Consider the following 20,193-nt stretch of genomic DNA (forward strand, 5'->3'; position numbering starts at 1 on the left):
TACTTCTTTTCTATTTAAGAAGGTTACTTCCCTTTGACAAGTTTATTAATTATATTAATCTTATATTATTATTATTATTATAATTACTTTGATCTAGTTTCCTGATTGGGACTAGTATTATATAATCTGATTATATAATCATATCATTATTTATTTGATTGATTTGATTATAATTATTCTTATTATTTTAATCTAGTTTCTTGATTAGGACTAGTATCACATGACTAAGATAGAGACTCCTGCAAAAGGCTTTTGCAGGATTCTCTGATTATCTGATTGGCCTAGCCCCGCTAGACTGCCTTCCTGTTTCGGACTAGCGCCCCTGGGCCAATCCAACACTTACTATTACAGATATATAATCTTACTCAGGTGTTACTGTTCCTATAATATCCATTTATATAAAGATAAATTATACTGTAATATTAATTGAAAGAGTTAATATTAATAAATATTAAAGTCTTATAAACAAATTAAACTAGCTAATTATTAAAACTAGATTTAATCTATATCATGCTATATTCCGCCTGCAGAGATATATATATACTTTAATTATAACAGATATAAAGACCTTGAAATATATATATAAATATTTATAAGATATTACTCTCTACAGAATCACCCTGGCAGTCAATTATATTAAAAAAATTAAAATTTATATAAATACTATCTATACTGATTATAAAAATAGTAAATTAATAGAAAGATATATTATCTTTTATACAGGCGGATCTATTACCTGGTTATTAAATAAATAAAATATTATTATATTCTTCTCTATTATTACAGAATACTGCGTATATAATACTACTATTAAAGATATTCTATATATCAAGAAATTAGTATAAGCATTTAATCTTAAAATATCAGATAACAGTAAAATATCCCTGTTTAGTAATACTGTTAATTTATTATAGATTCTTAACTATAGTATATACACGCAGTTTATTAAATAACTAGATAATTATTATCTGTTTATAGCAGATCTAATTAAAATAAGTATTATATTAATCTAATATATTACAGATACTAGTAATCCTGCAGACAGCCTTACCAAACTGCTGGATCAGGAAAAGTTCTATAATTTCCAGATTCTACTAAAGATGATTCTATTAATTATCTTTCTATAGTATTCAGGAAATAATACTTAATATACAAAAGATTACTTATCTAGAAAATATCTATAATTTTATTTAATATCTTCTTATATACTTCTTTACCTAGAGGGCCGTGTCAAGATATTCATATAGACTAGTCATATACTGTACTCGGACTGCTTATAAAGTATCTCTTCATGTTACTTTATTTTACTCTCCTAGATAACTCAATTCAACTCACTCTTTTACTTCCATTTGTTCATTTCGTTATTGCTTTCGTTGCTGCTTCTGTAGAGCGCTCCTCAAGATTTATTATTAGATCTAATTATCGATCGATGGTACTTCGTCTCACATGTACATTAAGCTCCACACTGAGATACTAGTTATCCTTCTTCGCCTCACTGGCGAGCTTCTCCATCTGCTCCTTTCTCTTCTTCAAAACCTGCTGGATTTCATCCATCGTCTCCTTGAGGACATTCTCAGCCTCCTTGCCCTTCTTCTCCTGCAGCGTGCGAAGCGACTGCAATTGGCCCAAAACATTCGATCCTCCAGGAACCATATCCGCCCACTTGCTCAAATCAAAAGACCCACTTTGCTGTGCCTGATCGACCTTCTCCTTGACATACTTCTCCACCTGCTCCGTCTTGCCTGACGACGCAGCCTCCTTCACCATACCCCACAACTCACTAACATTGCCCTTCTTCAACGCATCCGCATTATTCTCCACCAACTCCTTGACCTTCGGATTCTTATCCAAGTACTGCTTACTTTCCTCCAATCCCTTCTGCCACATCTCATCCCCAAGCTTCTGCAACTTCTCCGACTTCTCCTGAATAAGCTTCCTTACCTCCTCCACCGACGCAAGACTGAATCCCTTCTTGGCCACTCCGGCAAGTTGCTCCCTCGTCTTATCCACCTCCTCCTTTGCCTGCGGCCCATACGCCTCTCCCATCTCCTTCAACTGCTTCCACCCACCACCAACCTTCTCCTGCAACCACGGGTGGTTATCAAGGATGTCTCCGGCAGCATCGCCAGACAACTCCATCAACCGCGTCAGACTCTTCTGCAGCACCTGCAATGCCTGAATAGCGGTATCCGCATTCGAACCACCCTTGCTTCCCAGCGACTTCAGCTCCTTATACGCATCCCGAACAATGCTGTCTACCTCAGGCCCATGCCGTTGCTTCACCTTCTCCAGATCATCGAACGCAGTATCAATGTGCTGGCTCACGCCCGGGAGAAACACCGCATAGCTCTTCAGCGTATCGCGCAGCCAGTTCAGCGCCTTGTCCGGCTCTGGAGCGTTGTTGATGATACCTTGCTTTACTTGATCCGCATAGACCTGGGTCTGTTTCATAGTCTTGACGGCTTTGCGGGCTCCCGAGAAGTGGTACCATGTGTAACCGGTGACAATGGCGATGAGACCGCCGCTGAGACCGCCGACCAGGGCGGGGTTGCTGCTGCCGGTGCCAGTAGAGCCGGAGGAAGAGGAAGAGGACGAAGAGGAGGATTGGAATCGAGCATTACGGTAGCGACCGGCTGATTGGCGGAGGCGTTGCTGTCGCAGACAGCGGGTAGCGACTCTGGGGGATCTGTTCATCATGATTGTGTTGGTGTTGGTGTTGTTAGGGAGGATTGAGGAGTTTAATGGCAATGAGTGGTTGTATTGGATCAATTAATTATTAGAACATCATCGAGGATATAATTGAAGGGAATTATATACTCAGGAATGAAGTAAACGGAGTGGTTGAATCACCTCCCGTCAAGATGACGCACGCCAACCATTGCACTCACTAGTCCATAAATAGTAAGGACCTAACCACATCCAGCTAGCGAGATCTATCTTATCTCGCAGCCGAGCCCCATTCTACTTGGTTAATTACGTTCATCACATTACTACATCATAGCCTATCCCAAATGTCCTGAATAACGTCATCACAGCAGCCAATCCCATCAATATTTGCATTGGAATTAAGAATTGGCAGCTCGTAACTTGGCACACGTCTTACAGCGCCCGATCTCCTTTCTCTGCCCTGAATATGGCTGCTCCGCATACGGAAACGTCTTCAGCGATTTCGTCCTTAACCGGTTCTCCCCCTTGATATTCATAACATGCAATATCCCCGAATATGTTGTGGACTTCGTTATTTCGAAAATTCAATCAGACAGCTCATCGCCAATGTAGTAGCGACAGTTAGAAGATCTTAGGATTCCGAACCCTTCTCTGTCGGAGCCTTGCGCTAATACCAACGAGATGTCTGTGAGCCCGTAGGTGGATGCGAGTTCATCAGGCCCTTGTAGGTGAAAAGTCTTATCTATCTATTCAGCTGGGATTGCTCGGTTTCCTTGGGGAGATCCTGAGGCGGGGTGTTAGTTGGTGGGGTGGACTGGGGATTATTTGGGGTTTGTTGGCATGGTAAGAAGGAAGAAGTGAATCTACTGAAGCAGATATATCCCTGCGGCGCTCGGGTATTTCGTGATGTGTCACTGAACAGTCATATTGACCCTATGAGACGTGCGAGGAGATAATTGCACTCCTGCGACAGCATTATTGACTAATAGGTCCATTGATACTTTACTCTAATTAAAGTTTTTCAGGCGGTAATGATGGGTGATTTTGATTGATTATTGTCTAGCACTGGTAGGAACACCAAGCCCCCCCCACCCTCCTAAAAAACGGATATGTTTCAGTCACTTTATCATCTTGAGGCACTCCGTACTCCGGCGCAATAGTCAACTCGGAGGCACTGGTCTTGAGAGCTATGGGTACGACTAACGAACCTCATTCTGGTCTGCCAGACTTGGAAGGGGCGTTATGGCGTGTATGGAACAAATACTTCTTCCCCTTCTGGAACGTCCAGCACCAGTACATCGTCCTCCGGTATCTCGACAGCCTTAAGCTTCTTCATCCCAACCTTCTCCACCTCCTTCTCTGCTATTACGCGTAGAATTTCTGGCCATGTCGTGGGTCTACTTATTTCGAAGATGTCGCACTGCCTGGCCTGTATAAATCGGCTTCATGCCTCAGGCATCAGTTGTAGCCCGTGCAGTCACGTGCCGTCAGCGGACTACGGAACCTTTCCACATTGCTTACTATCTATCTAGCTTATGAGTTGTTCCATAGCTATAGTCAATCGACAGCGCAACTCAATCGCTGCAGTTTGGATGCATAAGATAGGGCGCTGGGCGGACAGTTGTGCTTCTCCCATAGGAGGTTGTTGATCCTGAGCCCACCTATTTGTCATGTCGACAATTTCCAAGCGTAAGCGTGCGAGGAAGGCCTGCATTCCATGCCACCAGCGGAAGCGGAGATGCGACAACCAATATCCCTGCTGCATGTGCACCACATACGACTATAGCTGCAGATATGATGACGACGCGACGGGTACTGTGGGAGATAGCGTGGATGACCCGCCCCAAGCTAAGCGTATCAGTTTTGATGGAAGAAGTCGTTTGGCCAACCGGCCTCACGTAGAGCAAGGGCACCGCGAAGCCAAGGCCAATAGCTCGTCGACGAAGAGTCCCGCCACCGTAACCAGCACACCACCTGGACTCTTCGACGAACAGAAGTTCAGATATACGGGAGCATCGGCGGCTATGGCTTTTCCACATGTTCTGGGTGTTAATCTCGGTGGTGACAGTCCTCCGAGATTGCGGTCATGCGCCTACAACTTTGGTAACCGACCAGACGAGGCTTCAAACCCTCATAGCTTTCTCGGGGATCTGATCTCCGAACAGGACCTCAGCCACTATGCGGGGGTGTATTTCACTGTCATGAACCCGATCGGCGACATCCTGGACCCCAGAATATTCGCCGATCGGTGTCATCAGTACTACGATGGCGGTTATAGTACAGATATTACATTCGCTGCTGTGGCTGCTGGCGTAGCCTGCCTCGGGTCCTTTCTCTCCTCCAACAGACATCCACGGGAGACTGACCTGGTGCTGTACGCCAAAGCAATTCTCGATGATCCAGCGTCCATGCGCACGCTAAACATTGATCACATCATCGCATGGGACATGCGTGCCTTCTATCTTCGCGCGACAAGTCGCCCCAAAATTGCCTGGATTGCTTCCTGCACTGTCATGCACCTGTGCGAAACAGTGGGGTTGCACGACGAGGCGAGCATCAAGAAGATAGCATCGAAAGCTGGCGCTGCTGTCCTTGGGCTTGATGCTGACCGGCTCAGAAGAATATTTTGGGCCTCGTGGGCTGCACACAATATGCTGTCATACGAGCAAGATTGTTCTGCTGTAAACTTTCGCTCTGTGACGTGTCAGTCTTTCATCCCAACACCGGGGTCTGTTGCCGACCAGTTCGTCCGATTAGTCCAATGTACCCCAGCACCAAACTCCCCTTTTCGTCTCGACTCGGAGCCAGCGGACCTGAATGAGGAATTATTTGAACGTCTGAAAGCAGTGACTGAACTCAAAGTAACCCATCCATTCCTAGTGGTGACTGCGGCAGACATCGCCTTTTGCTTTTATCGCCGCTTGTACCAGGCCCAGACGTTGCCATCGCACGAATTCATCAGTCTCATCATTGATTGTGGCAATGCAGGAGTGAAGGCGGCCGAGCAGCTCGCTAACGAAGGTCATCTGTTCTGGAATGTCCTCGGCAGCGTCTTCCAATATGCTTGCGTCCTGTTGGCGATTGACAGCCCGATCGCCTCCGCTCACCTCGGCACTGTCTTCAAGCGGTTAGAGAACTTAGTCAAGGCGGCCGATACAACACTGACGCGCGAGGCATTGTCAATAGCACGACACCTACTCAGCCTCAAAACGGCTAATAAGCGCAAGGAGCTGGCTGAGCTGGAAGCGATTGAGGCAGGCTTCCAGTCTGGTCTGACACCGCCAGAAGCAGAGGCCAACGCCTCTATGCCTGACATAAGCTGGGAGCTGTACTGGGATCAATTCTTTCTCGAGCCGTATCTGCCGACGTTCGGTGGTGGGATACAGCTATAGTGGGCAGTTAACTTGCGGACTGTAAATATGTATTCCGGAGAGTAGTCATGCTGTAAGAGATACCATTCTGCTTACTGGGAACTTCGATGTTCAGAATTGTAGGAGATGCACCCACGTGAGCGGCGTTGGTGCGGCTATTGCGGCGATACTCATGCTAGTGCGGAGTTAATTGACTATCTCCGCATCGCCGCTTTAGTTGGTGTGCGGCGGCGGCGGCGGAGATGAGCGGGAATCTCACCTCATCATCAACTTACGCTCCTTCAGTGGGCGAAAGCCGCCCAATTACAGTCGGCAATGTTGCTAATTCCCTAAAGTCCGATCGTGTCGGGGCTAGGACCTCCGAGATTCGAAATCTTATGCAGTCTGATTTGGGTCCGAATTCATAGAAGTAGCAGAATCGACACTCAGGCTCCAATACATAAATAGACGCTTGTCCTCACTCCAGTTCAAGCATTCACAAGCTCAATCACTACACTCAAGCACAACTCTATCATCACTACACCTCTCAAAGAAACTCAACCTCAAGCCAAAAAGCAAAAAAAAAATGGCCAAGTACGCAAAAGACCAACCCACCGGCTTCAAGAACGCCATCGAGCGCGTCGCCATCGTCGGAGTAAGTCACTCTGCCAATCACAAACCCCTACACAGCACTACTAACACACACGTCTAGGCCGGAGGCACCGTGGGATTTTACATCGCCACTGAGCTCCTCAAAACCGGCAAACACACAGTTACAGCCTTGACCCGGGCCGACAGCACCAACAAACTCCCTGAGGGGGTCCAAATCGCCCACATCAACTACAACGATGAAGCTACCATCGTCTCCGCCCTAAAGGGCCAGCAATTTCTCGTCATCACCATGTCCCCCACCGCGCCCCGGGACACCCACAGCAAGATCGTCCAGGCAGCTGCCGAGGCCGGTATTCCCTACGTCATGCCGAATGGGTACGGCGGGGACATCGACAAGGTCAAGCTGGGCGAAGAGACCTTCCTCGGCCCTGCCTACAAAGCCAACCGAGACCAGGTCGTCCAGCTCGGTATGCAGTGGATTTCTGTGTGCTGTGGATTCTGGTACGACTATAGCTTGGCGGGTGGAGAAGTGCGCTTTGGGTTCGACTTTGACAAGCGGGCTGTGACTTTCTACGATGATGGCACTACTAAGAACACGACGTCGACGTTGGCGCAGGTTGGGCGGGCCGTGGCGAAGGTGCTTAGTCTTAAGGAGCTTCCTGAGGATGAGAGTGATCAGAGTCTTACGTTGTCGTCGTTCCTGAATAAGCCTTTTTACATTAAGAGCTTCGTTGTCAACCAGAAGGATATGTTTGAGAGTGTCAAACGTGTTACTGGAACTACGGATGCTGACTGGACGATTACCCATGAGAGTACTAAGAAGCGGTATGAGGAGGGATTGGCTCTGGTTAAGGGTGGTAACATGGCTGGATTTGCTAAATTGCTGTACGCAAGAGGGTTTTACCCGGAGGATCCGAGTGATCACTTGGACAAAGTGCAGAATGAGCTGCTTGGATTGCCGGAGGAGAGCTTGGATGATGCTACCAAGGATGCTATCGATTTGGTCAAGAAGCTGCAGGCTCGTGCGGAGCGTATGGCGTCCTAAAGGAAGAGTACGGATTCGATGTTTGCGATGTGGAAGTGAGCGGTTCTCGATGTTTAATATTACCGTAATAATTTGATTGTCAACTTGCTTTCTTAGATTACATCCCTTCACAATGTCCACAATATCCCTGCTCTCATCCACAGCACAGCTAGCACTTTTGGCTCCATTAACTTTCCTGTAACCCCAATCCCTTCCCCTGGGTTAACGCGACCTCGCTTGGGTTTGGTCGAGTTATCAAAATTCTTAGTACCAGATGACCCTAGTCAAAGGTTAGAAGAGTACATAATACCACATGTTGCGGAGAACAGGGTTCCCCGTTTGCTGGCCATACCTAAGCCACCAATCATTTGTGGTCGACAAAAGCGTGCCCGTCCAGTCCTGACACCAAGTCACCAAGATACTGTGAACGTGAGAATCAAGAACTACCATCGTCTTCAGTAGCTCTCTTGCTGAATAGCACTCGCGTCGACGCAAAGGGCATGCGGAAATCCTCCCAAGTCCACCATCTGGGTGCCTCATGGTCCGCCAATCGCAAGGTATAGTTGGTCACGATATACACAACAATGATCTTGATCATAAAAGCGGCATGGTGTCTTCCTGGGCTAAGTGGGACCGGTTAGTATAGGCCGTAACTAAAACATGTCAATAGGTATCGAGCAAACCAAGCGAGAGATCCATAGCCCCAGATCAAGTGATTCTCAGAGACGTCGGCAAATTTGTACGATGTATCCTTGCATCGCCCGTTAAGGAATCGCTTGCCGTCGAATTGCTCGGGCTCTGGGTAGATGTGCTCATTGCGTGTGGCATCGTACGAGGAAACGCAAAGAATTGATCCGGCCGGGATAGAGAGGGGCGCGGACGAGAACGAATAATCGGTCAGGGCTTTGCGGCGGATCGCGACTACACACAGAGTCCCGAAGGGAAGGAATTAGAGACACAAGTGCCTAGGACTCAGCTGGCAGGGCCGCACCTGAGAAATCTACTTACTTTTATCCAAGGAATTCACTCGTGCAGTTTCCCGCATGAAACTATCCAAAAGTGGTAGCTCGTTGATCTTGCTTGCGAGGTCGTCTTGGCTCTGCAGGGCCTCGTCTCGGAGCGCATCCTGCCACTCGGACCGCAGGCACAGCTCAACCAGAATTGCGTGTAGGTTTACCCATGGCTGGTGCGAGGCTGCTAGCCAGAGGCCCAGGAGTGATTGGGAAAGTCTCTCTGGTGTCCAGTAGCTGCGGTCTGCCGTCGATAAGTCAACCATGTGGTAAAGGAGTGTTAACTGTGAACCACGTCCATTAGTCGGGGTAGGTCCATGCTGCAGCAGAATTCTAGAATCTTAGCCCAAACCTTCTTGATCTCTGGTTTTTCATCCAAATTGTCAATTCCAGCCGTTATCACGTCAATCAGCCTGTCTTGGATCAGGTGCATTGCCGATCCACGCCAGGTGATAATTGCATGGATGAGGCTAGATAAGTGGAATAGGTTAGTAGAGTACCCGCATAGCGACTGCTGACTCTAAACATACGGTGCAATAAATCTTGGAGTTAGTTGAAATGCAGCAGAACATGCTTTGATCTGGCGTGGGTGATTCAACAGGGCGTCTCGAAGACGCGGGTCAGACGCTGAAGCCAAGTTATTCGCGTTCAGACAGGTGTTTCGTCAAGAGGTGGTGAGTAGAGATAGAACTTACTCATATTTCCCCCGAAAAACCACGCGCCCATGAGACGTGAGAGGATCGTTTCGCTAAATAGAGCTAGACGGATAGACGTAGTGCCTCCTGGCAAGTCAACTCAATGACTGATACAAGATAGCTTGGCAGGTATGCTAGTAACTGATTTCCAGCGAGCGAACGTACCAGAAGAGATTTCCGCATCCACAATGGTCTTCAGGTGATGAAGAAGATACGGGTATAGTTCCTCGAACTGGGTCGGACCTCGCACCTGAAGAACCCGGCTAAGAAGACGCGACTTTCTCGTGTTGACCTCGTTGTGGTCTGCGCCGTTCAACGTATGTTTGAATCCGAACAGCTGGGTAGGTTAGAGCTCTGTGCCATTATTCTAATTTGGCGGACTTACGTCTGAATAGACCGCTCGCTGAGATAAGACTGATGTCTCGCTGAGCTCGGTCATTATTTTTCTGGTTGCTGGGATCATGATCGGCTCCGGCGCCCAGGGACGGTAGTACCGATGGTCACGCTGCGGAGGTTAGATTATATTCAAAACCCTATATCGCTTTGCTCGTGGCTGCATCACGTACGAAGTTACGGACTACATTCCGAATGTTGGTGACATGGTTTTTCTGTTTGGTGACGTGTTAGTTCGCGGTACCAAGGTGGAGAGGCAGACCTGACCGTACCTCAATCACCGAGTAGTACAGCACATTTGCTATCAGGAGTGCGCAGGCCACAGCTAACAGCCAGGGGTAGAATGCATCTGCCATGGTGATGAGTGCGCCGATGTTTCCAACGGAAATCGTAGACATCATGCAGTTAAGGAGAGACGGAAGGAAGCAGTATGTGCGCACGAAGTTGAACTTGTTCCAGAGATCTGGCAAGCCCATTCACCTTTTTCGAATGCAAACACTAGGTGTGAGCTGGTACTTGTTTGCTTGAAATCAAGAGAGGTAACTGTTTTTCAATCAAGTCGACCATATTAAGCAAACAAGCTTTGGAAGGAATGTTCGAGCTTTTATCAAAAGTACATTGAAGTCATTTGGCAATACTTTTCCCTAGAGACTAACTTCTTGGTCTAAAGGGCATGATGATACTAATATTACATCAAGCGCACTATGCATTCTGCACGGTACTCTATGCCTGTGAAACAGCATTTACCAATCGTAAACAGAAAGGCCTGAGCATCAACTGCCTTAACTTAGCACTGTGATGTCCTGGGTAAGGAGTATACTGTCAATAGTCCAAACGCCAAGTAGTACCCGTCACTTCTAATCCAAAGAACAGGGTTTGGTTGTTCACATTTACGTGTACAAGAAAGAGCAACTACAGAGCATCAAAGCATAATTACTGACAAGAAGTAAATAGATCTATCCGCGAGAAAATATACATAAAAGAACATCAGACTATCAAAAGTCCTGATTATGGAAAGATTGGAACAAGAGCGGTAACTTTCTAGACTATAGTGGACTCAAGACAGCAAGGAAATTACAATCATTTCCCCACATATTCAAACTTCTTTTTCTGGTGGCTGTAGATGTAAGCATACTCGGCCACATCAAACCCCCAGTTACCAAAGACCTTGGTGCTCGCACTGCAGCCTTTCATGCCTTTGGCATTGTATGCCTTGCAGTACGGCCTATTCATAAGTATGTCAGATCTAGATATCGAAAATGATACAGAAGGAAGCATAGCCACACGTATTACGTAAACGGATAGAGACGATTTCCACTCACCCAACACCCAACACTAGCTATTGTCTTAGCCCTGGGTTTAAACCCCGTAATCTCGAACCACGACCTTACTGAGCTTTTCGAGGTCTCGTTATATGCCCGAATTTTGTTTGCATGGTAGAAGGTATGCAAGGAGTGTTTCTGCTCTTCCTGCGAGTTGTCCGTGACTCCGACCAGGATTGCACTAAGAAAGCGATCATATAACGATTTTATGGACCAATTTCGCAAAGTTTATGACGACGACATGCCCAACCTCATGTGCGTCGTTCGCTCGCCATCAGAGCTATTATCCAGACTGGGGGACCGAGCTCCCGATTAGCGACTTCTCCACTGGCTTCAAAGGGGCTACGGACATTGAGCTACGTTCCTTTACTCTAGCCAAAATTGCCGAGCTTGAGGCAAGAGGGGAGGCTGGCTCCCTTGAGCCAGACTGGATCGCGATCATGGATGAAATATCGCTTCGAGGTAGGACAGTGGTCATGCAATACAACAAAGAGCTGTCCATGTGGGCTCAGGACCTGGAAGATGCAGAGGAACCATTTAAGATTCCCGGTGACGCTGATATAGAGGGCGATGGTATCTGGTGGAAGTGGCGGGTACCCAGCAGATTTCCAACAGTGTTGATTGTGGTGACCCTCCAATGATTCAGTTGTATTCTCGCCCGGAATTCCTGGGTTCGGATGGGGTTGTCAAGGTGGACGTTATTCGGAAAGCTATACGTGGAGACAGGTGATCCTATCTATCGCGTTATACATAGAGGTCTGGAATTGCAGGATTAGGAATGAATTTATGCATTGCTTTCTGTATCTATCTCACGGAGGTTCATTCGTAACATAGCTTAGTTTGAGCATACATAAGTTGAGACGACACTAACATCTTGATCGAAAAGAGAGCTTGATTTGTCTGTTGTTGAGCAGTTATGTGAAGCCCAGACTTAAGCCCTCCTCCGGCTTCTTTCCGACACTAATCATGGGGAGGAATGTAGATAAGGATTGCCGGAGCTTTCTAGGCTTAAGCTAAAATACTGAACTAGAGGCCTCAATTCTTGTAGATTCGTGAAACTTACCTTAGCCACTGCCCCGGCGTAAGAGGATATCAATTTGGTAGGTGACTCTTCTACCATGGTCACTGCATGTAATTATACCTGAGTTAAATTGGTGCGAAGAGCCCATATAACAGCCCATCCAGGCACAAAACATATCACAAGATATATACAATGACCTACGTGGAATTAATCCTCGTTCTACAAGAGGGCCAGCGGCACCTACTAGTTCATTGTGCTTAAAGTCTACGCAGATACGTGAGTGAGAGAGTGGAAACCATACCACGCCTCAAAAATAATACCGTTCTCGTGCAGACATGACCTTCAACGCTCGCCAGAATTCAATGGGGTTTGGCTCTTGTTCAAAGGCTGAACTGCAGTGGGTTTAGACGGTAAGCACCACGTACGTAAGGTGGCGTTTCCTCGATAAGGCTGACTCGCCCACTAATAGTAGTTTTGTTCAAAGTAGATATTGCCATGATCAACCCACTCCTTAACTGACCCGTATACTCAAATCTGATTAGAAGCCGGAACTACGAACGGCGCCACACTCCCCAACTTCTCACACGTTTCAGCATATTCGCGTTCCGGTTTGGAATTGATGGTCACACCAGCCCCAGCCTGTAACCACTGGCGACTCTCATCCTGGAAAACCGTGCGAAGAACCAGAGTAGCATCAAACAGTTTCGATCCTTCATCCAGCATAAGCACTGCTCCGCAATAAAGGTCTCTCGGGTCTGGCTCGAAGGACTTCATTGCATCTGAGTTGCCGTCTCCTGGTAGCCCAGGCACAGTAATATTGGCTATGAGACCGGGCAGAGCATCCCAACCATCGCATCCAGGCTTCAGGTTTCCGCACACATGGGAATGAAGATGCTGTACGCTTCCTCTTGGCATGACCTTCATGAAATCTTTGATCGCAATTGATTCCGGTTCGCACAGTTTACTCAACCGACGGATGGAGCCCTTGATAGCAATGACATGCTCGGCGACCTCTTTGATATCATCGTGGAGCTTGTTATTGAAAGGATCGAGGCTGGCTTTGGCTGAATTAGACAGTTGGGTTCCAGCAAGCGCTTCTGTATAGGCCTTGTCGCCGTTGATGGAGAGAAGGACTTCGGGACTGAATCCAGTAGCTTGGATGCCGTTGTGGTTGAAGGCGAATGTGCGCGCGGGGTTGTTGGCCCGTCGACCGTGAAGGAGGGTTGCTAGCATATTAACCCGAAAGTCTAAGGGGACTTTCCTGGATGGAATTGCCTTGGTGTATTTAGCTTTGGAGATATCCGCGATCGCATTAGTTACGCGCGCCTGATATGTTTGTGCGTCCACGTTCAGATTTATTTTGCCTTCGACAGGAGACGGCAGGGCAATATCTTCGGCCAGCTCGGCTTCCAGTATACTTTCGATCTTTTCGCTTACTCGGAGTATATCCTCATCATCATCTCCCGTGATAGTGACCTTACTCCGCTCAATAATAACCCCCACGCTAGGAACGATGAGGTCTAACATTGGCCATTGACCCGGTTCGAAAGCTTGGCCTGAACATCGGGCTGAATAGTTGAATCCCACTTGACCGAATATTTTCCCATGACTGGAATACTCGGAGACAAACTCTCTGATCAGGTCCGTGGGTGAGCCGGTGATAGCCGTAGATTCCGATTGGCCGTCACTGCCTGTCGTGGTAGCTGTTTGGCCTTGTGCATCAAATGTCAGAGATGCATGAGTGCCAAGCCCAATGTCCCATATTTCATTGTTTTCGAATATATAATAGCTTCCTTTCGAGTAGTGAGCCACTAGTGCGACTGTGGTCTCCAGCGGCCGTGTGGCTCTAGCAAGGGTGATCTGTTTCTGGGTGCGCGTCATGCTTGTTGAAGGTCTGTACGGGAAGGATCTGCAAGTGCTTGATGATAAGACAGGTCAAGGTTGAGGTATAGGTATACTACTCTAGGAGACAAAAAATAAGCTTTTCAGAGTTTAGGGTAAGAACAACGCAGACTGCCTCTGGGACTAGAATACCAGCGTATATTTATATACCTTGGCGTAAGTTAACTCCATAAGCTTACAATAGAATCATCATCATCTTTGTTCAGCCTAACCCGTTACGCAATTAACTTTGTTCTAGATGTAAGCGTAACTGGGTGGTGATGCGGATACCCATCCAACGATGCAACCCTACCGAAAACGGATGGTTTGTGGTTAGCGACTCCGCGGAATTTATACTCAACCGAGTATAGTGAGCTCTTAGGGTGTTCCCCTCACTCTGCCTCATTCTCACACACTGAGTGAAGGTCTTTTATCTATTTGTCTGAAAACCTTATAATGACCTCTTAAGACGATCCACCGAATGCATGCTTCATCCGGTGATTGCAGTCTTGATCTTTTCCTTTAGATCGGGAATCGGTTCGTCTTCGTCGACTTTGAGACCTTTTATCACTCGGGCCAACGCGGCGTACACACCAATGATCAATAGAACCTCTACCACATCCCCAACTGACAGCGACTTCAAAGCATCCTCAATTGTTTCCGGCTTATTGTCATAGGTGCTCAACTGTTCTTCGGTCATGCGGAGAATTACCCTATCTCGATCACTCCATGGCCCCTGACCTCTCATCACATCCTCAATACAGCATCCGATGGCGTCAAACTTCTCTTGAGGAAACCCGAAGACCTCGGCCACGGGCTTATTGACGTCGATCTCATACTTCGCCTGGAGAATAGTACCGACGCGTAACACTATCAATTGCCACTCATGCACTGGAATACTGCGCTGGCTTCCGTCAAAACAAGCACCAAGTAGACCGCTGATATGAGGAAATAAACCGTGTGAGTGAGCTAACGTTAGGAGAATATTGCGTCGAAAGGGCAGCACTTTGAGTCTTTCTTGGATATTTGGAGGTGCCGTGTCAGGGTCCACGTAGGGGACGAGGCATGTGTGTCGATAAGGATCGCCTTCCAGCTCATTTGGATTGGTTCCAGACATCTTGCAATGCGGTCAAACAATTTGTGGATGCCTTGTAATTATTGGCTAGGTAATTCCTAGTTAGATCCAGACGCCTCTCGGCGTTCAATCCCGGAAGGATGGTGATAAATGATAATAGTAGCTCGTACCTGGATAACGCCGTCCGTGATTTTTTTCAATTTCTTCAATTGGGACCGACTGTTAAAACTTAACGTTCTCTACATTGTAGTCTCTCACTATAAACCAGTACTCAGACAGTATCTCTTATACCTGTGTACCTCCACAATGTAGCCCTCCAGGAAACAAACCACAAGTCACATGTTATGACGGAGGTGGCATATAACTTTACCTTTGCCAAGTTTTCCGAAGAAGGAACAGCACTGTATTCTATCCTTTTCCCCTTAATACAGTGGATAAACGTGTCCGTGCATAATCGAACCACGGCACCACGTCTCTGTCTCGGTGAACTACCGGTTTTGCTGAACGGTTTTCAAGGCTGCGGCTTTGATGGCAAAGGATGTCGGTCTTCGCAGCTCTGGACATTTCTACCAACGAAGTTGCGTTACAGAATACTTGGTTTAGTCTTTCCTATCTGGGCCATTCCCCTGTTGTAGTATGGTACACGTCGGCCGACATAATGATTGGGCAAAACGAGTAGACTTTCCCGACTAAGAATTCGTGACATGTATCAAGCTTGGAAAATGCCAGTAGCTTCGTACCTTAGCTTGCTATGACCGCTCTCTATGACTTACCCTGTTACGTGGATTCTCGGAGGAGTGTTCGTCGAGTGAATATACAATTAGACCACAGTATTTCGCAGATCCCTCACAAACAATGAGGGGATCGAGGCCACCTTACCTCACAATGATCATATTCAAGTAACCATAGCCCTTGTAGTAGGAAGGCTTTTCGTAAGATGAATATTTATACTATCGAGCCCGCACGATAATGATCTATGTATAAGTCACCCAAGGCTCAAGCAGATCTTCAGGATTTTAGAATTCCAGCCTACATCGTTGCCATTACATTATGCGCATCCCGAATGGTTCACAGGGTCAGCATCTTAATGAAGTCAAAATCAATTGGCCGAAGCTCAATACAACAATCACGGTGAAAATTAATGATGCAAACCCAACACTAGTTGGCTTACTTGAAACTGCCCTACCTTATCGCTCCCTCCAAACACATGCCGTTGTTGCCGGCGACCAGCTATATCACTTGATTCCGTCAGAACAGCTGATTGTGAGTGGCTTATGTCACAAAGAGAGTCATCTTACTAACTGCGCAAAGTATACACCTGCCGACAAGAAGGCTCCTGATAGGGCGAAAGAGCCTGACGGCTCGGTATTTCTCTCGTCATTCCAGCACTTTGTGATCAAGTATGGTGAGGTAACCGAGCACCAGCCGGTGGCTACTTGTGGGAAGGTTATTGATGAAGATATGGATAAATTGCGCTGGGTTGCGGATGAAGTTTGGAAATTTCAGTGTGAAACAAGAAAGCACCCTACTGAGGTAGTTCTATGGGATGCTTCAAAGCCGGAGCCTGATCCCAATAAGCTGGACCTTTTCAGACATCAGAGGGCTGGTGTGAGTAAGGAGGTAAGGAAGCTCGTCGATGAGATTCATACCGAGGTATGTACCTGATGGTTTTGATTGGTGACAACTGGCTAAAGAAATTGACACAGACGCAAAAGTGTTGGTCGGATATATCCGAGGACATTGAAAAGATTCACTGTGGTAAGGCACTAGAAAGGCCTGGGTCAAAGGAGTCATACTTTGGTGCCATGGTGTTTTCTAACAGTGTGATACGAACACTTGGATATCATGTTCTCGACAACATCATAAAACTGGCGTTTACGCGTCCTGAATTTACCTTGAGGCATCTGATTGTGCTTTTCCGGGATTTCGTTCCATCAATTGCCGATTTTGTTGGCCATCTAGGAGCAGCATACGTCAATGACAGTTACGAGAGCATTGAAAAGCTCATCAAAGAGAAGGTTGAGAAAAATCCCAATCAGGAGGAGGCACGTGAGGACTTCCTTGCAATGGTCAGCGCATTGAGCTTCTATGTTAATCTCCTCAACGCCCAAAATCTGCACATGTTTCCCTGGAGGCACGCGAAAGAATACCAAACTGAGTCATAGGGAGCCATGGCTCTTCACACTATTTTGCTAAAGATTGCACTAACGGGTTCTATTATTGGTTGATTTTGATGTTTGTTCCCTATAAAACCTAACGCCCTTCTCTCACGTTATCCCCACAGCAGCGTATTATCAAACCCAATTTACCGTGATATGGGATATGGCGGCAGAAGTAGCGAAATGGATATTAAGATCAGATCAATTTCAATACTTAGATTTTACTTTCGCTTGTTAAAACAAATTATCTTACATTGCCCACTGAGAACCCCAGTATACTTTGAAGGAGCCAAGATGTAATTCATCTCACACCGTTGGGTCATATCAATTCGTGATCCTTACGAGAAGCAAAGAGACTTTTTCATCATCGAAAGTCATCCAAAGTAGACGAAAGAAAGGCATTTCAAACCTTCTGTCATATCCGCCTATATTGAATGATCTAGGTTCGTTGCATTCAGTGAATCTCGTGGACTAAAGCTAAACGGCGATATTTGGAGATTCGTCCATGACGTGTAAGCTTTACACCTCGAAATATTCGCCAAACCAAGGAAGATCTTGCTGAATGTTGGTTTGTTTAATACATGAGCTCAATCCTGATTTAGACGAAACTCAATATCATTGAGTCTAGGTCAGCCGACTTGAAGTTTATTGCGATTGATACGAGCACGAAGCTTTTACCTGCGGTTGATTCAAGTAAGAAAATAGTCCTGGATCAAGATAATAGCAGCATATTCTGTATTTAGTACACCTAATTCGGAGATTTTCGGAAATCGCTTCCCATGTCTTCAGCTTCCTTAGGAAAATAGATGTCTCAATCGGGGAGGACGAACCATCGTAAGCTAAAGTTAGACCTGCATATGAAAACACCCAAATCCCGGGCATATATCTCTTAACACTGGGTACATGAACTATACTACCATCTCAAATGGGGAATGGGGTTTAAGGGTCAAGTATCTTGATCTTATCGGAGGAAGAGCATAGCGGTGAAGACCGCAACCAGATGAGTCATACTTACAAGCACCTTTCTCCTATAAAGACAAGCATTCAGTGACGCAGGAGGCGTATTGGTATAATTTGTATCTGTATTGGATAAGTGTCGCCGTCACATAGAAAGTCTGTTTCCCCTTACAGCCATCCTTTATTCCCCTCGGCCCATTGTACTGTTGAACGGTAGCATTCGCCTCAGTTTTGCTCCACTAAAATCCTTGCCTGAGCTCATCAATTTTCCCTGTTATATGCTTTGTTTAAGGCTGCGCGTCCGAACATGCGCTATTTACTATGGTAACGGTTCAAGTTTTCAAATATGCCGGTTGGTGGCAACTCCAAGATAAGGCTCAAGCTTAAACAGATCGTCATATCAACATCGCCATCCTTATATAGAGCTGTCTGTCTACAAATTAACTCAATTTCTCTTGTAGAACTAGTGCATTGGACAACAAGCAGTCTCTGGGATCGTAACACTTGCTAGCTGTCGGAACCATGCATATTATCTGGCGCGACACGGCAGAAGAAACCGACTATGAAGCCGCACGCCTCCGGGGGTTATTCACAAAAGACATACCACCATATTACCCATTAGCTATCGTCCATGCCAGAGCAACGAATGACGTAATAAAGACCATCAATCTAGCGAAACAGAAAAATTGCCAGGTGGCAGTGCGTGCCGGAGGACATTCGCATCCTGTCTGGAGCCTTCATCCGAACTCCATCTTGCTTGACCTGGGCTACTGGAAGGAGCTGGACATCGACAATGAGACGAAGATTGTTCGAGCAACCCCTGCTGTAACAAGTGGGGAGATCAGTAAGTATTTGAATAAACGCGGCCTGTTCTTCACTGCTGCGCATCATCCGGATGTCGGTCTGGGTGGGTATATGCTACAGGGCGGTTCGGGATGGAATTATCGGGTAAGAACTCAACCTTATCATGTTTCCAATTTCCGCTAATGGATATAGAGGTTGGGCTGGGCCTGTGAAAGCCTTGAGGCAGTTGAAGTTGTGACTGCAAATGGCAAGCTTCTTCTTTGCAATCGTTTGCAGAACCAGGAACTCTACTGGGCGGCGAGGGGTGCAGGACCGGGTGGGTTACGCTTGTCACTAATTGATATCGTGGGCTCATTTCCTTTCTAGCTTTTCCAGGCGTCGTGACAAATTTTTACCTACAAGCATCACCTTTCCACGCAGGTGGTGTTCGCTCCTCCGGATACGTCTACCCTAGCCACCGGTATCGCGAGATCTTCACCTGGGCGCAATCGATGGTATCTAAAACGTCTCCCGATATCGATATACTGCTGAGGGCCATGCATTCGGAGTCAGATGACGATATATGCTTAACAGTGCAATTCTTTGCGATGGAGAAGTCATGCTCCGACGCTGAACAGGCTCTTCGTATTGTCGATGAAGCACGGCCTTCGGGTGCCATTAGCGAATGGTTCTGTGAGAAAGACAGTCTCAAGAGCCAATTTGCAGCGATCAAGAAAAGTAGCCCGCCTGGATATTATTACATCACCGATAATGTCTTATTAAATAACGACTGTGACGCTATATCTGTGCTTCAGGAAGCATTTCTGACGTTGCCACAAAGCAAGTCATGGGCTGGCTGGACGCCCAGGTATCCAAGCAGTGACCACGATATAGCCGGTATGGCAAAAGGGATACAGGCAAACCATTACTTTGTGATTCATCTAATCTGCGAGGATGCTGTCAGTGCCAAGCAGTATACGAAGCACCTGCAGGATATAATGCAGAGAATACGACCAAGCATAGTCGGTCACTACTTGGGTGACTCAGACCTGAACCAGGATCCGAAGTGGTACTGGGGTGAAGAAAACAGTAAACATCTGATGAAAATTCGACACCACTGGGACCCGGATGGACTGTTCGCAGCTACGCATAACGGACCGATGTGAGGTGAAGTAAGCGTACAATGAGAGGTTTCTATCTGAGCTGATAAAGACTATCTTGAACATGAAACAGAAGTAATTTCC

General features: G+C 46.7%; 9 protein-coding genes across 9 annotated transcripts; 5 read left to right on the plus strand and 4 right to left on the minus strand.

Moving 5' to 3' along the window:
• Window positions 1-1,473: 1,473 nt before the first annotated feature.
• Window positions 1,474-2,802, minus strand: BO87DRAFT_462528 (uncharacterized protein; the record flags this gene model as incomplete). Its single annotated transcript, XM_025629169.1, has 1 exon — window positions 1,474-2,802. The coding sequence occupies exon 1, from the start codon at window positions 2,695-2,697 to the stop codon at window positions 1,474-1,476; it is 1,224 nt and encodes a 407-aa protein (XP_025475540.1). The 5' UTR covers window positions 2,698-2,802.
• A 1,411-nt stretch (window positions 2,803-4,213) lies between these two features.
• On the plus strand, window positions 4,214-6,170 carry BO87DRAFT_169156 (C6 zinc finger domain protein). The gene has a single exon (XM_025618324.1). The coding sequence runs from the start codon at window positions 4,338-4,340 to the stop codon at window positions 6,057-6,059; it is 1,722 nt and encodes a 573-aa protein (XP_025475541.1). The 5' UTR covers window positions 4,214-4,337; the 3' UTR covers window positions 6,060-6,170.
• Window positions 6,171-6,603: 433 nt separating this feature from the next.
• On the plus strand, window positions 6,604-7,674 carry BO87DRAFT_318271 (aromatic alcohol reductase; the record flags this gene model as incomplete). Its single annotated transcript, XM_025619797.1, has 2 exons — window positions 6,604-6,672; window positions 6,730-7,674. 2 exons carry the CDS (start codon window positions 6,604-6,606, stop codon window positions 7,672-7,674), a joined length of 1,014 nt encoding a protein of 337 aa, XP_025475542.1.
• Window positions 7,675-8,089: 415 nt separating this feature from the next.
• On the minus strand, window positions 8,090-10,107 carry BO87DRAFT_400741 (cytochrome P450; the record flags this gene model as incomplete). Its single annotated transcript, XM_025625549.1, has 10 exons — window positions 8,090-8,276; window positions 8,337-8,574; window positions 8,662-8,983; window positions 9,016-9,133; window positions 9,194-9,290; window positions 9,359-9,445; window positions 9,524-9,695; window positions 9,744-9,863; window positions 9,925-9,966; window positions 10,024-10,107. The coding sequence occupies 10 exons, from the start codon at window positions 10,105-10,107 to the stop codon at window positions 8,090-8,092; spliced, it is 1,467 nt and encodes a 488-aa protein (XP_025475543.1).
• A 1,135-nt stretch (window positions 10,108-11,242) lies between these two features.
• On the plus strand, window positions 11,243-11,797 carry BO87DRAFT_446475 (uncharacterized protein). The gene has a single exon (XM_025628221.1). The coding sequence runs from the start codon at window positions 11,304-11,306 to the stop codon at window positions 11,712-11,714; it is 411 nt and encodes a 136-aa protein (XP_025475544.1). The 5' UTR covers window positions 11,243-11,303; the 3' UTR covers window positions 11,715-11,797.
• A 744-nt stretch (window positions 11,798-12,541) lies between these two features.
• Window positions 12,542-14,081, minus strand: BO87DRAFT_446479 (putative salicylate synthetase). Its single transcript, XM_025628222.1, has one exon. The coding sequence runs from the start codon at window positions 13,973-13,975 to the stop codon at window positions 12,623-12,625; it is 1,353 nt and encodes a 450-aa protein (XP_025475545.1). The 5' UTR covers window positions 13,976-14,081; the 3' UTR covers window positions 12,542-12,622.
• A 321-nt stretch (window positions 14,082-14,402) lies between these two features.
• Window positions 14,403-15,092, minus strand: BO87DRAFT_446485 (carboxymuconolactone decarboxylase family protein; the record flags this gene model as incomplete). Its single annotated transcript, XM_025628223.1, has 1 exon — window positions 14,403-15,092. The coding sequence occupies one exon, from the start codon at window positions 15,090-15,092 to the stop codon at window positions 14,466-14,468; it is 627 nt and encodes a 208-aa protein (XP_025475546.1). The 3' UTR covers window positions 14,403-14,465.
• A 1,008-nt stretch (window positions 15,093-16,100) lies between these two features.
• On the plus strand, window positions 16,101-17,215 carry BO87DRAFT_318159 (uncharacterized protein; the record flags this gene model as incomplete). The annotated part of the gene is made up of 3 exons (XM_025619792.1): window positions 16,101-16,313; window positions 16,362-16,703; window positions 16,757-17,215. 3 exons carry the CDS (start codon window positions 16,101-16,103, stop codon window positions 17,213-17,215), a joined length of 1,014 nt encoding a protein of 337 aa, XP_025475547.1.
• A 1,233-nt stretch (window positions 17,216-18,448) lies between these two features.
• On the plus strand, window positions 18,449-20,115 carry BO87DRAFT_446489 (FAD-binding oxidoreductase; the record flags this gene model as incomplete). The annotated part of the gene is made up of 3 exons (XM_025628224.1): window positions 18,449-19,135; window positions 19,163-19,286; window positions 19,337-20,115. The coding sequence occupies exons 1-3, from the start codon at window positions 18,689-18,691 to the stop codon at window positions 20,113-20,115; spliced, it is 1,350 nt and encodes a 449-aa protein (XP_025475548.1). The 5' UTR covers window positions 18,449-18,688.
• Between the last annotated feature and the right edge of the window lie 78 nt (window positions 20,116-20,193).

The sequence above is a fragment of the Aspergillus neoniger genome (assembly GCF_003184625.1).
Source record: "Aspergillus neoniger CBS 115656 unplaced genomic scaffold BO87scaffold_40, whole genome shotgun sequence".
Classification (NCBI taxonomy): domain Eukaryota; kingdom Fungi; phylum Ascomycota; class Eurotiomycetes; order Eurotiales; family Aspergillaceae; genus Aspergillus; species Aspergillus neoniger.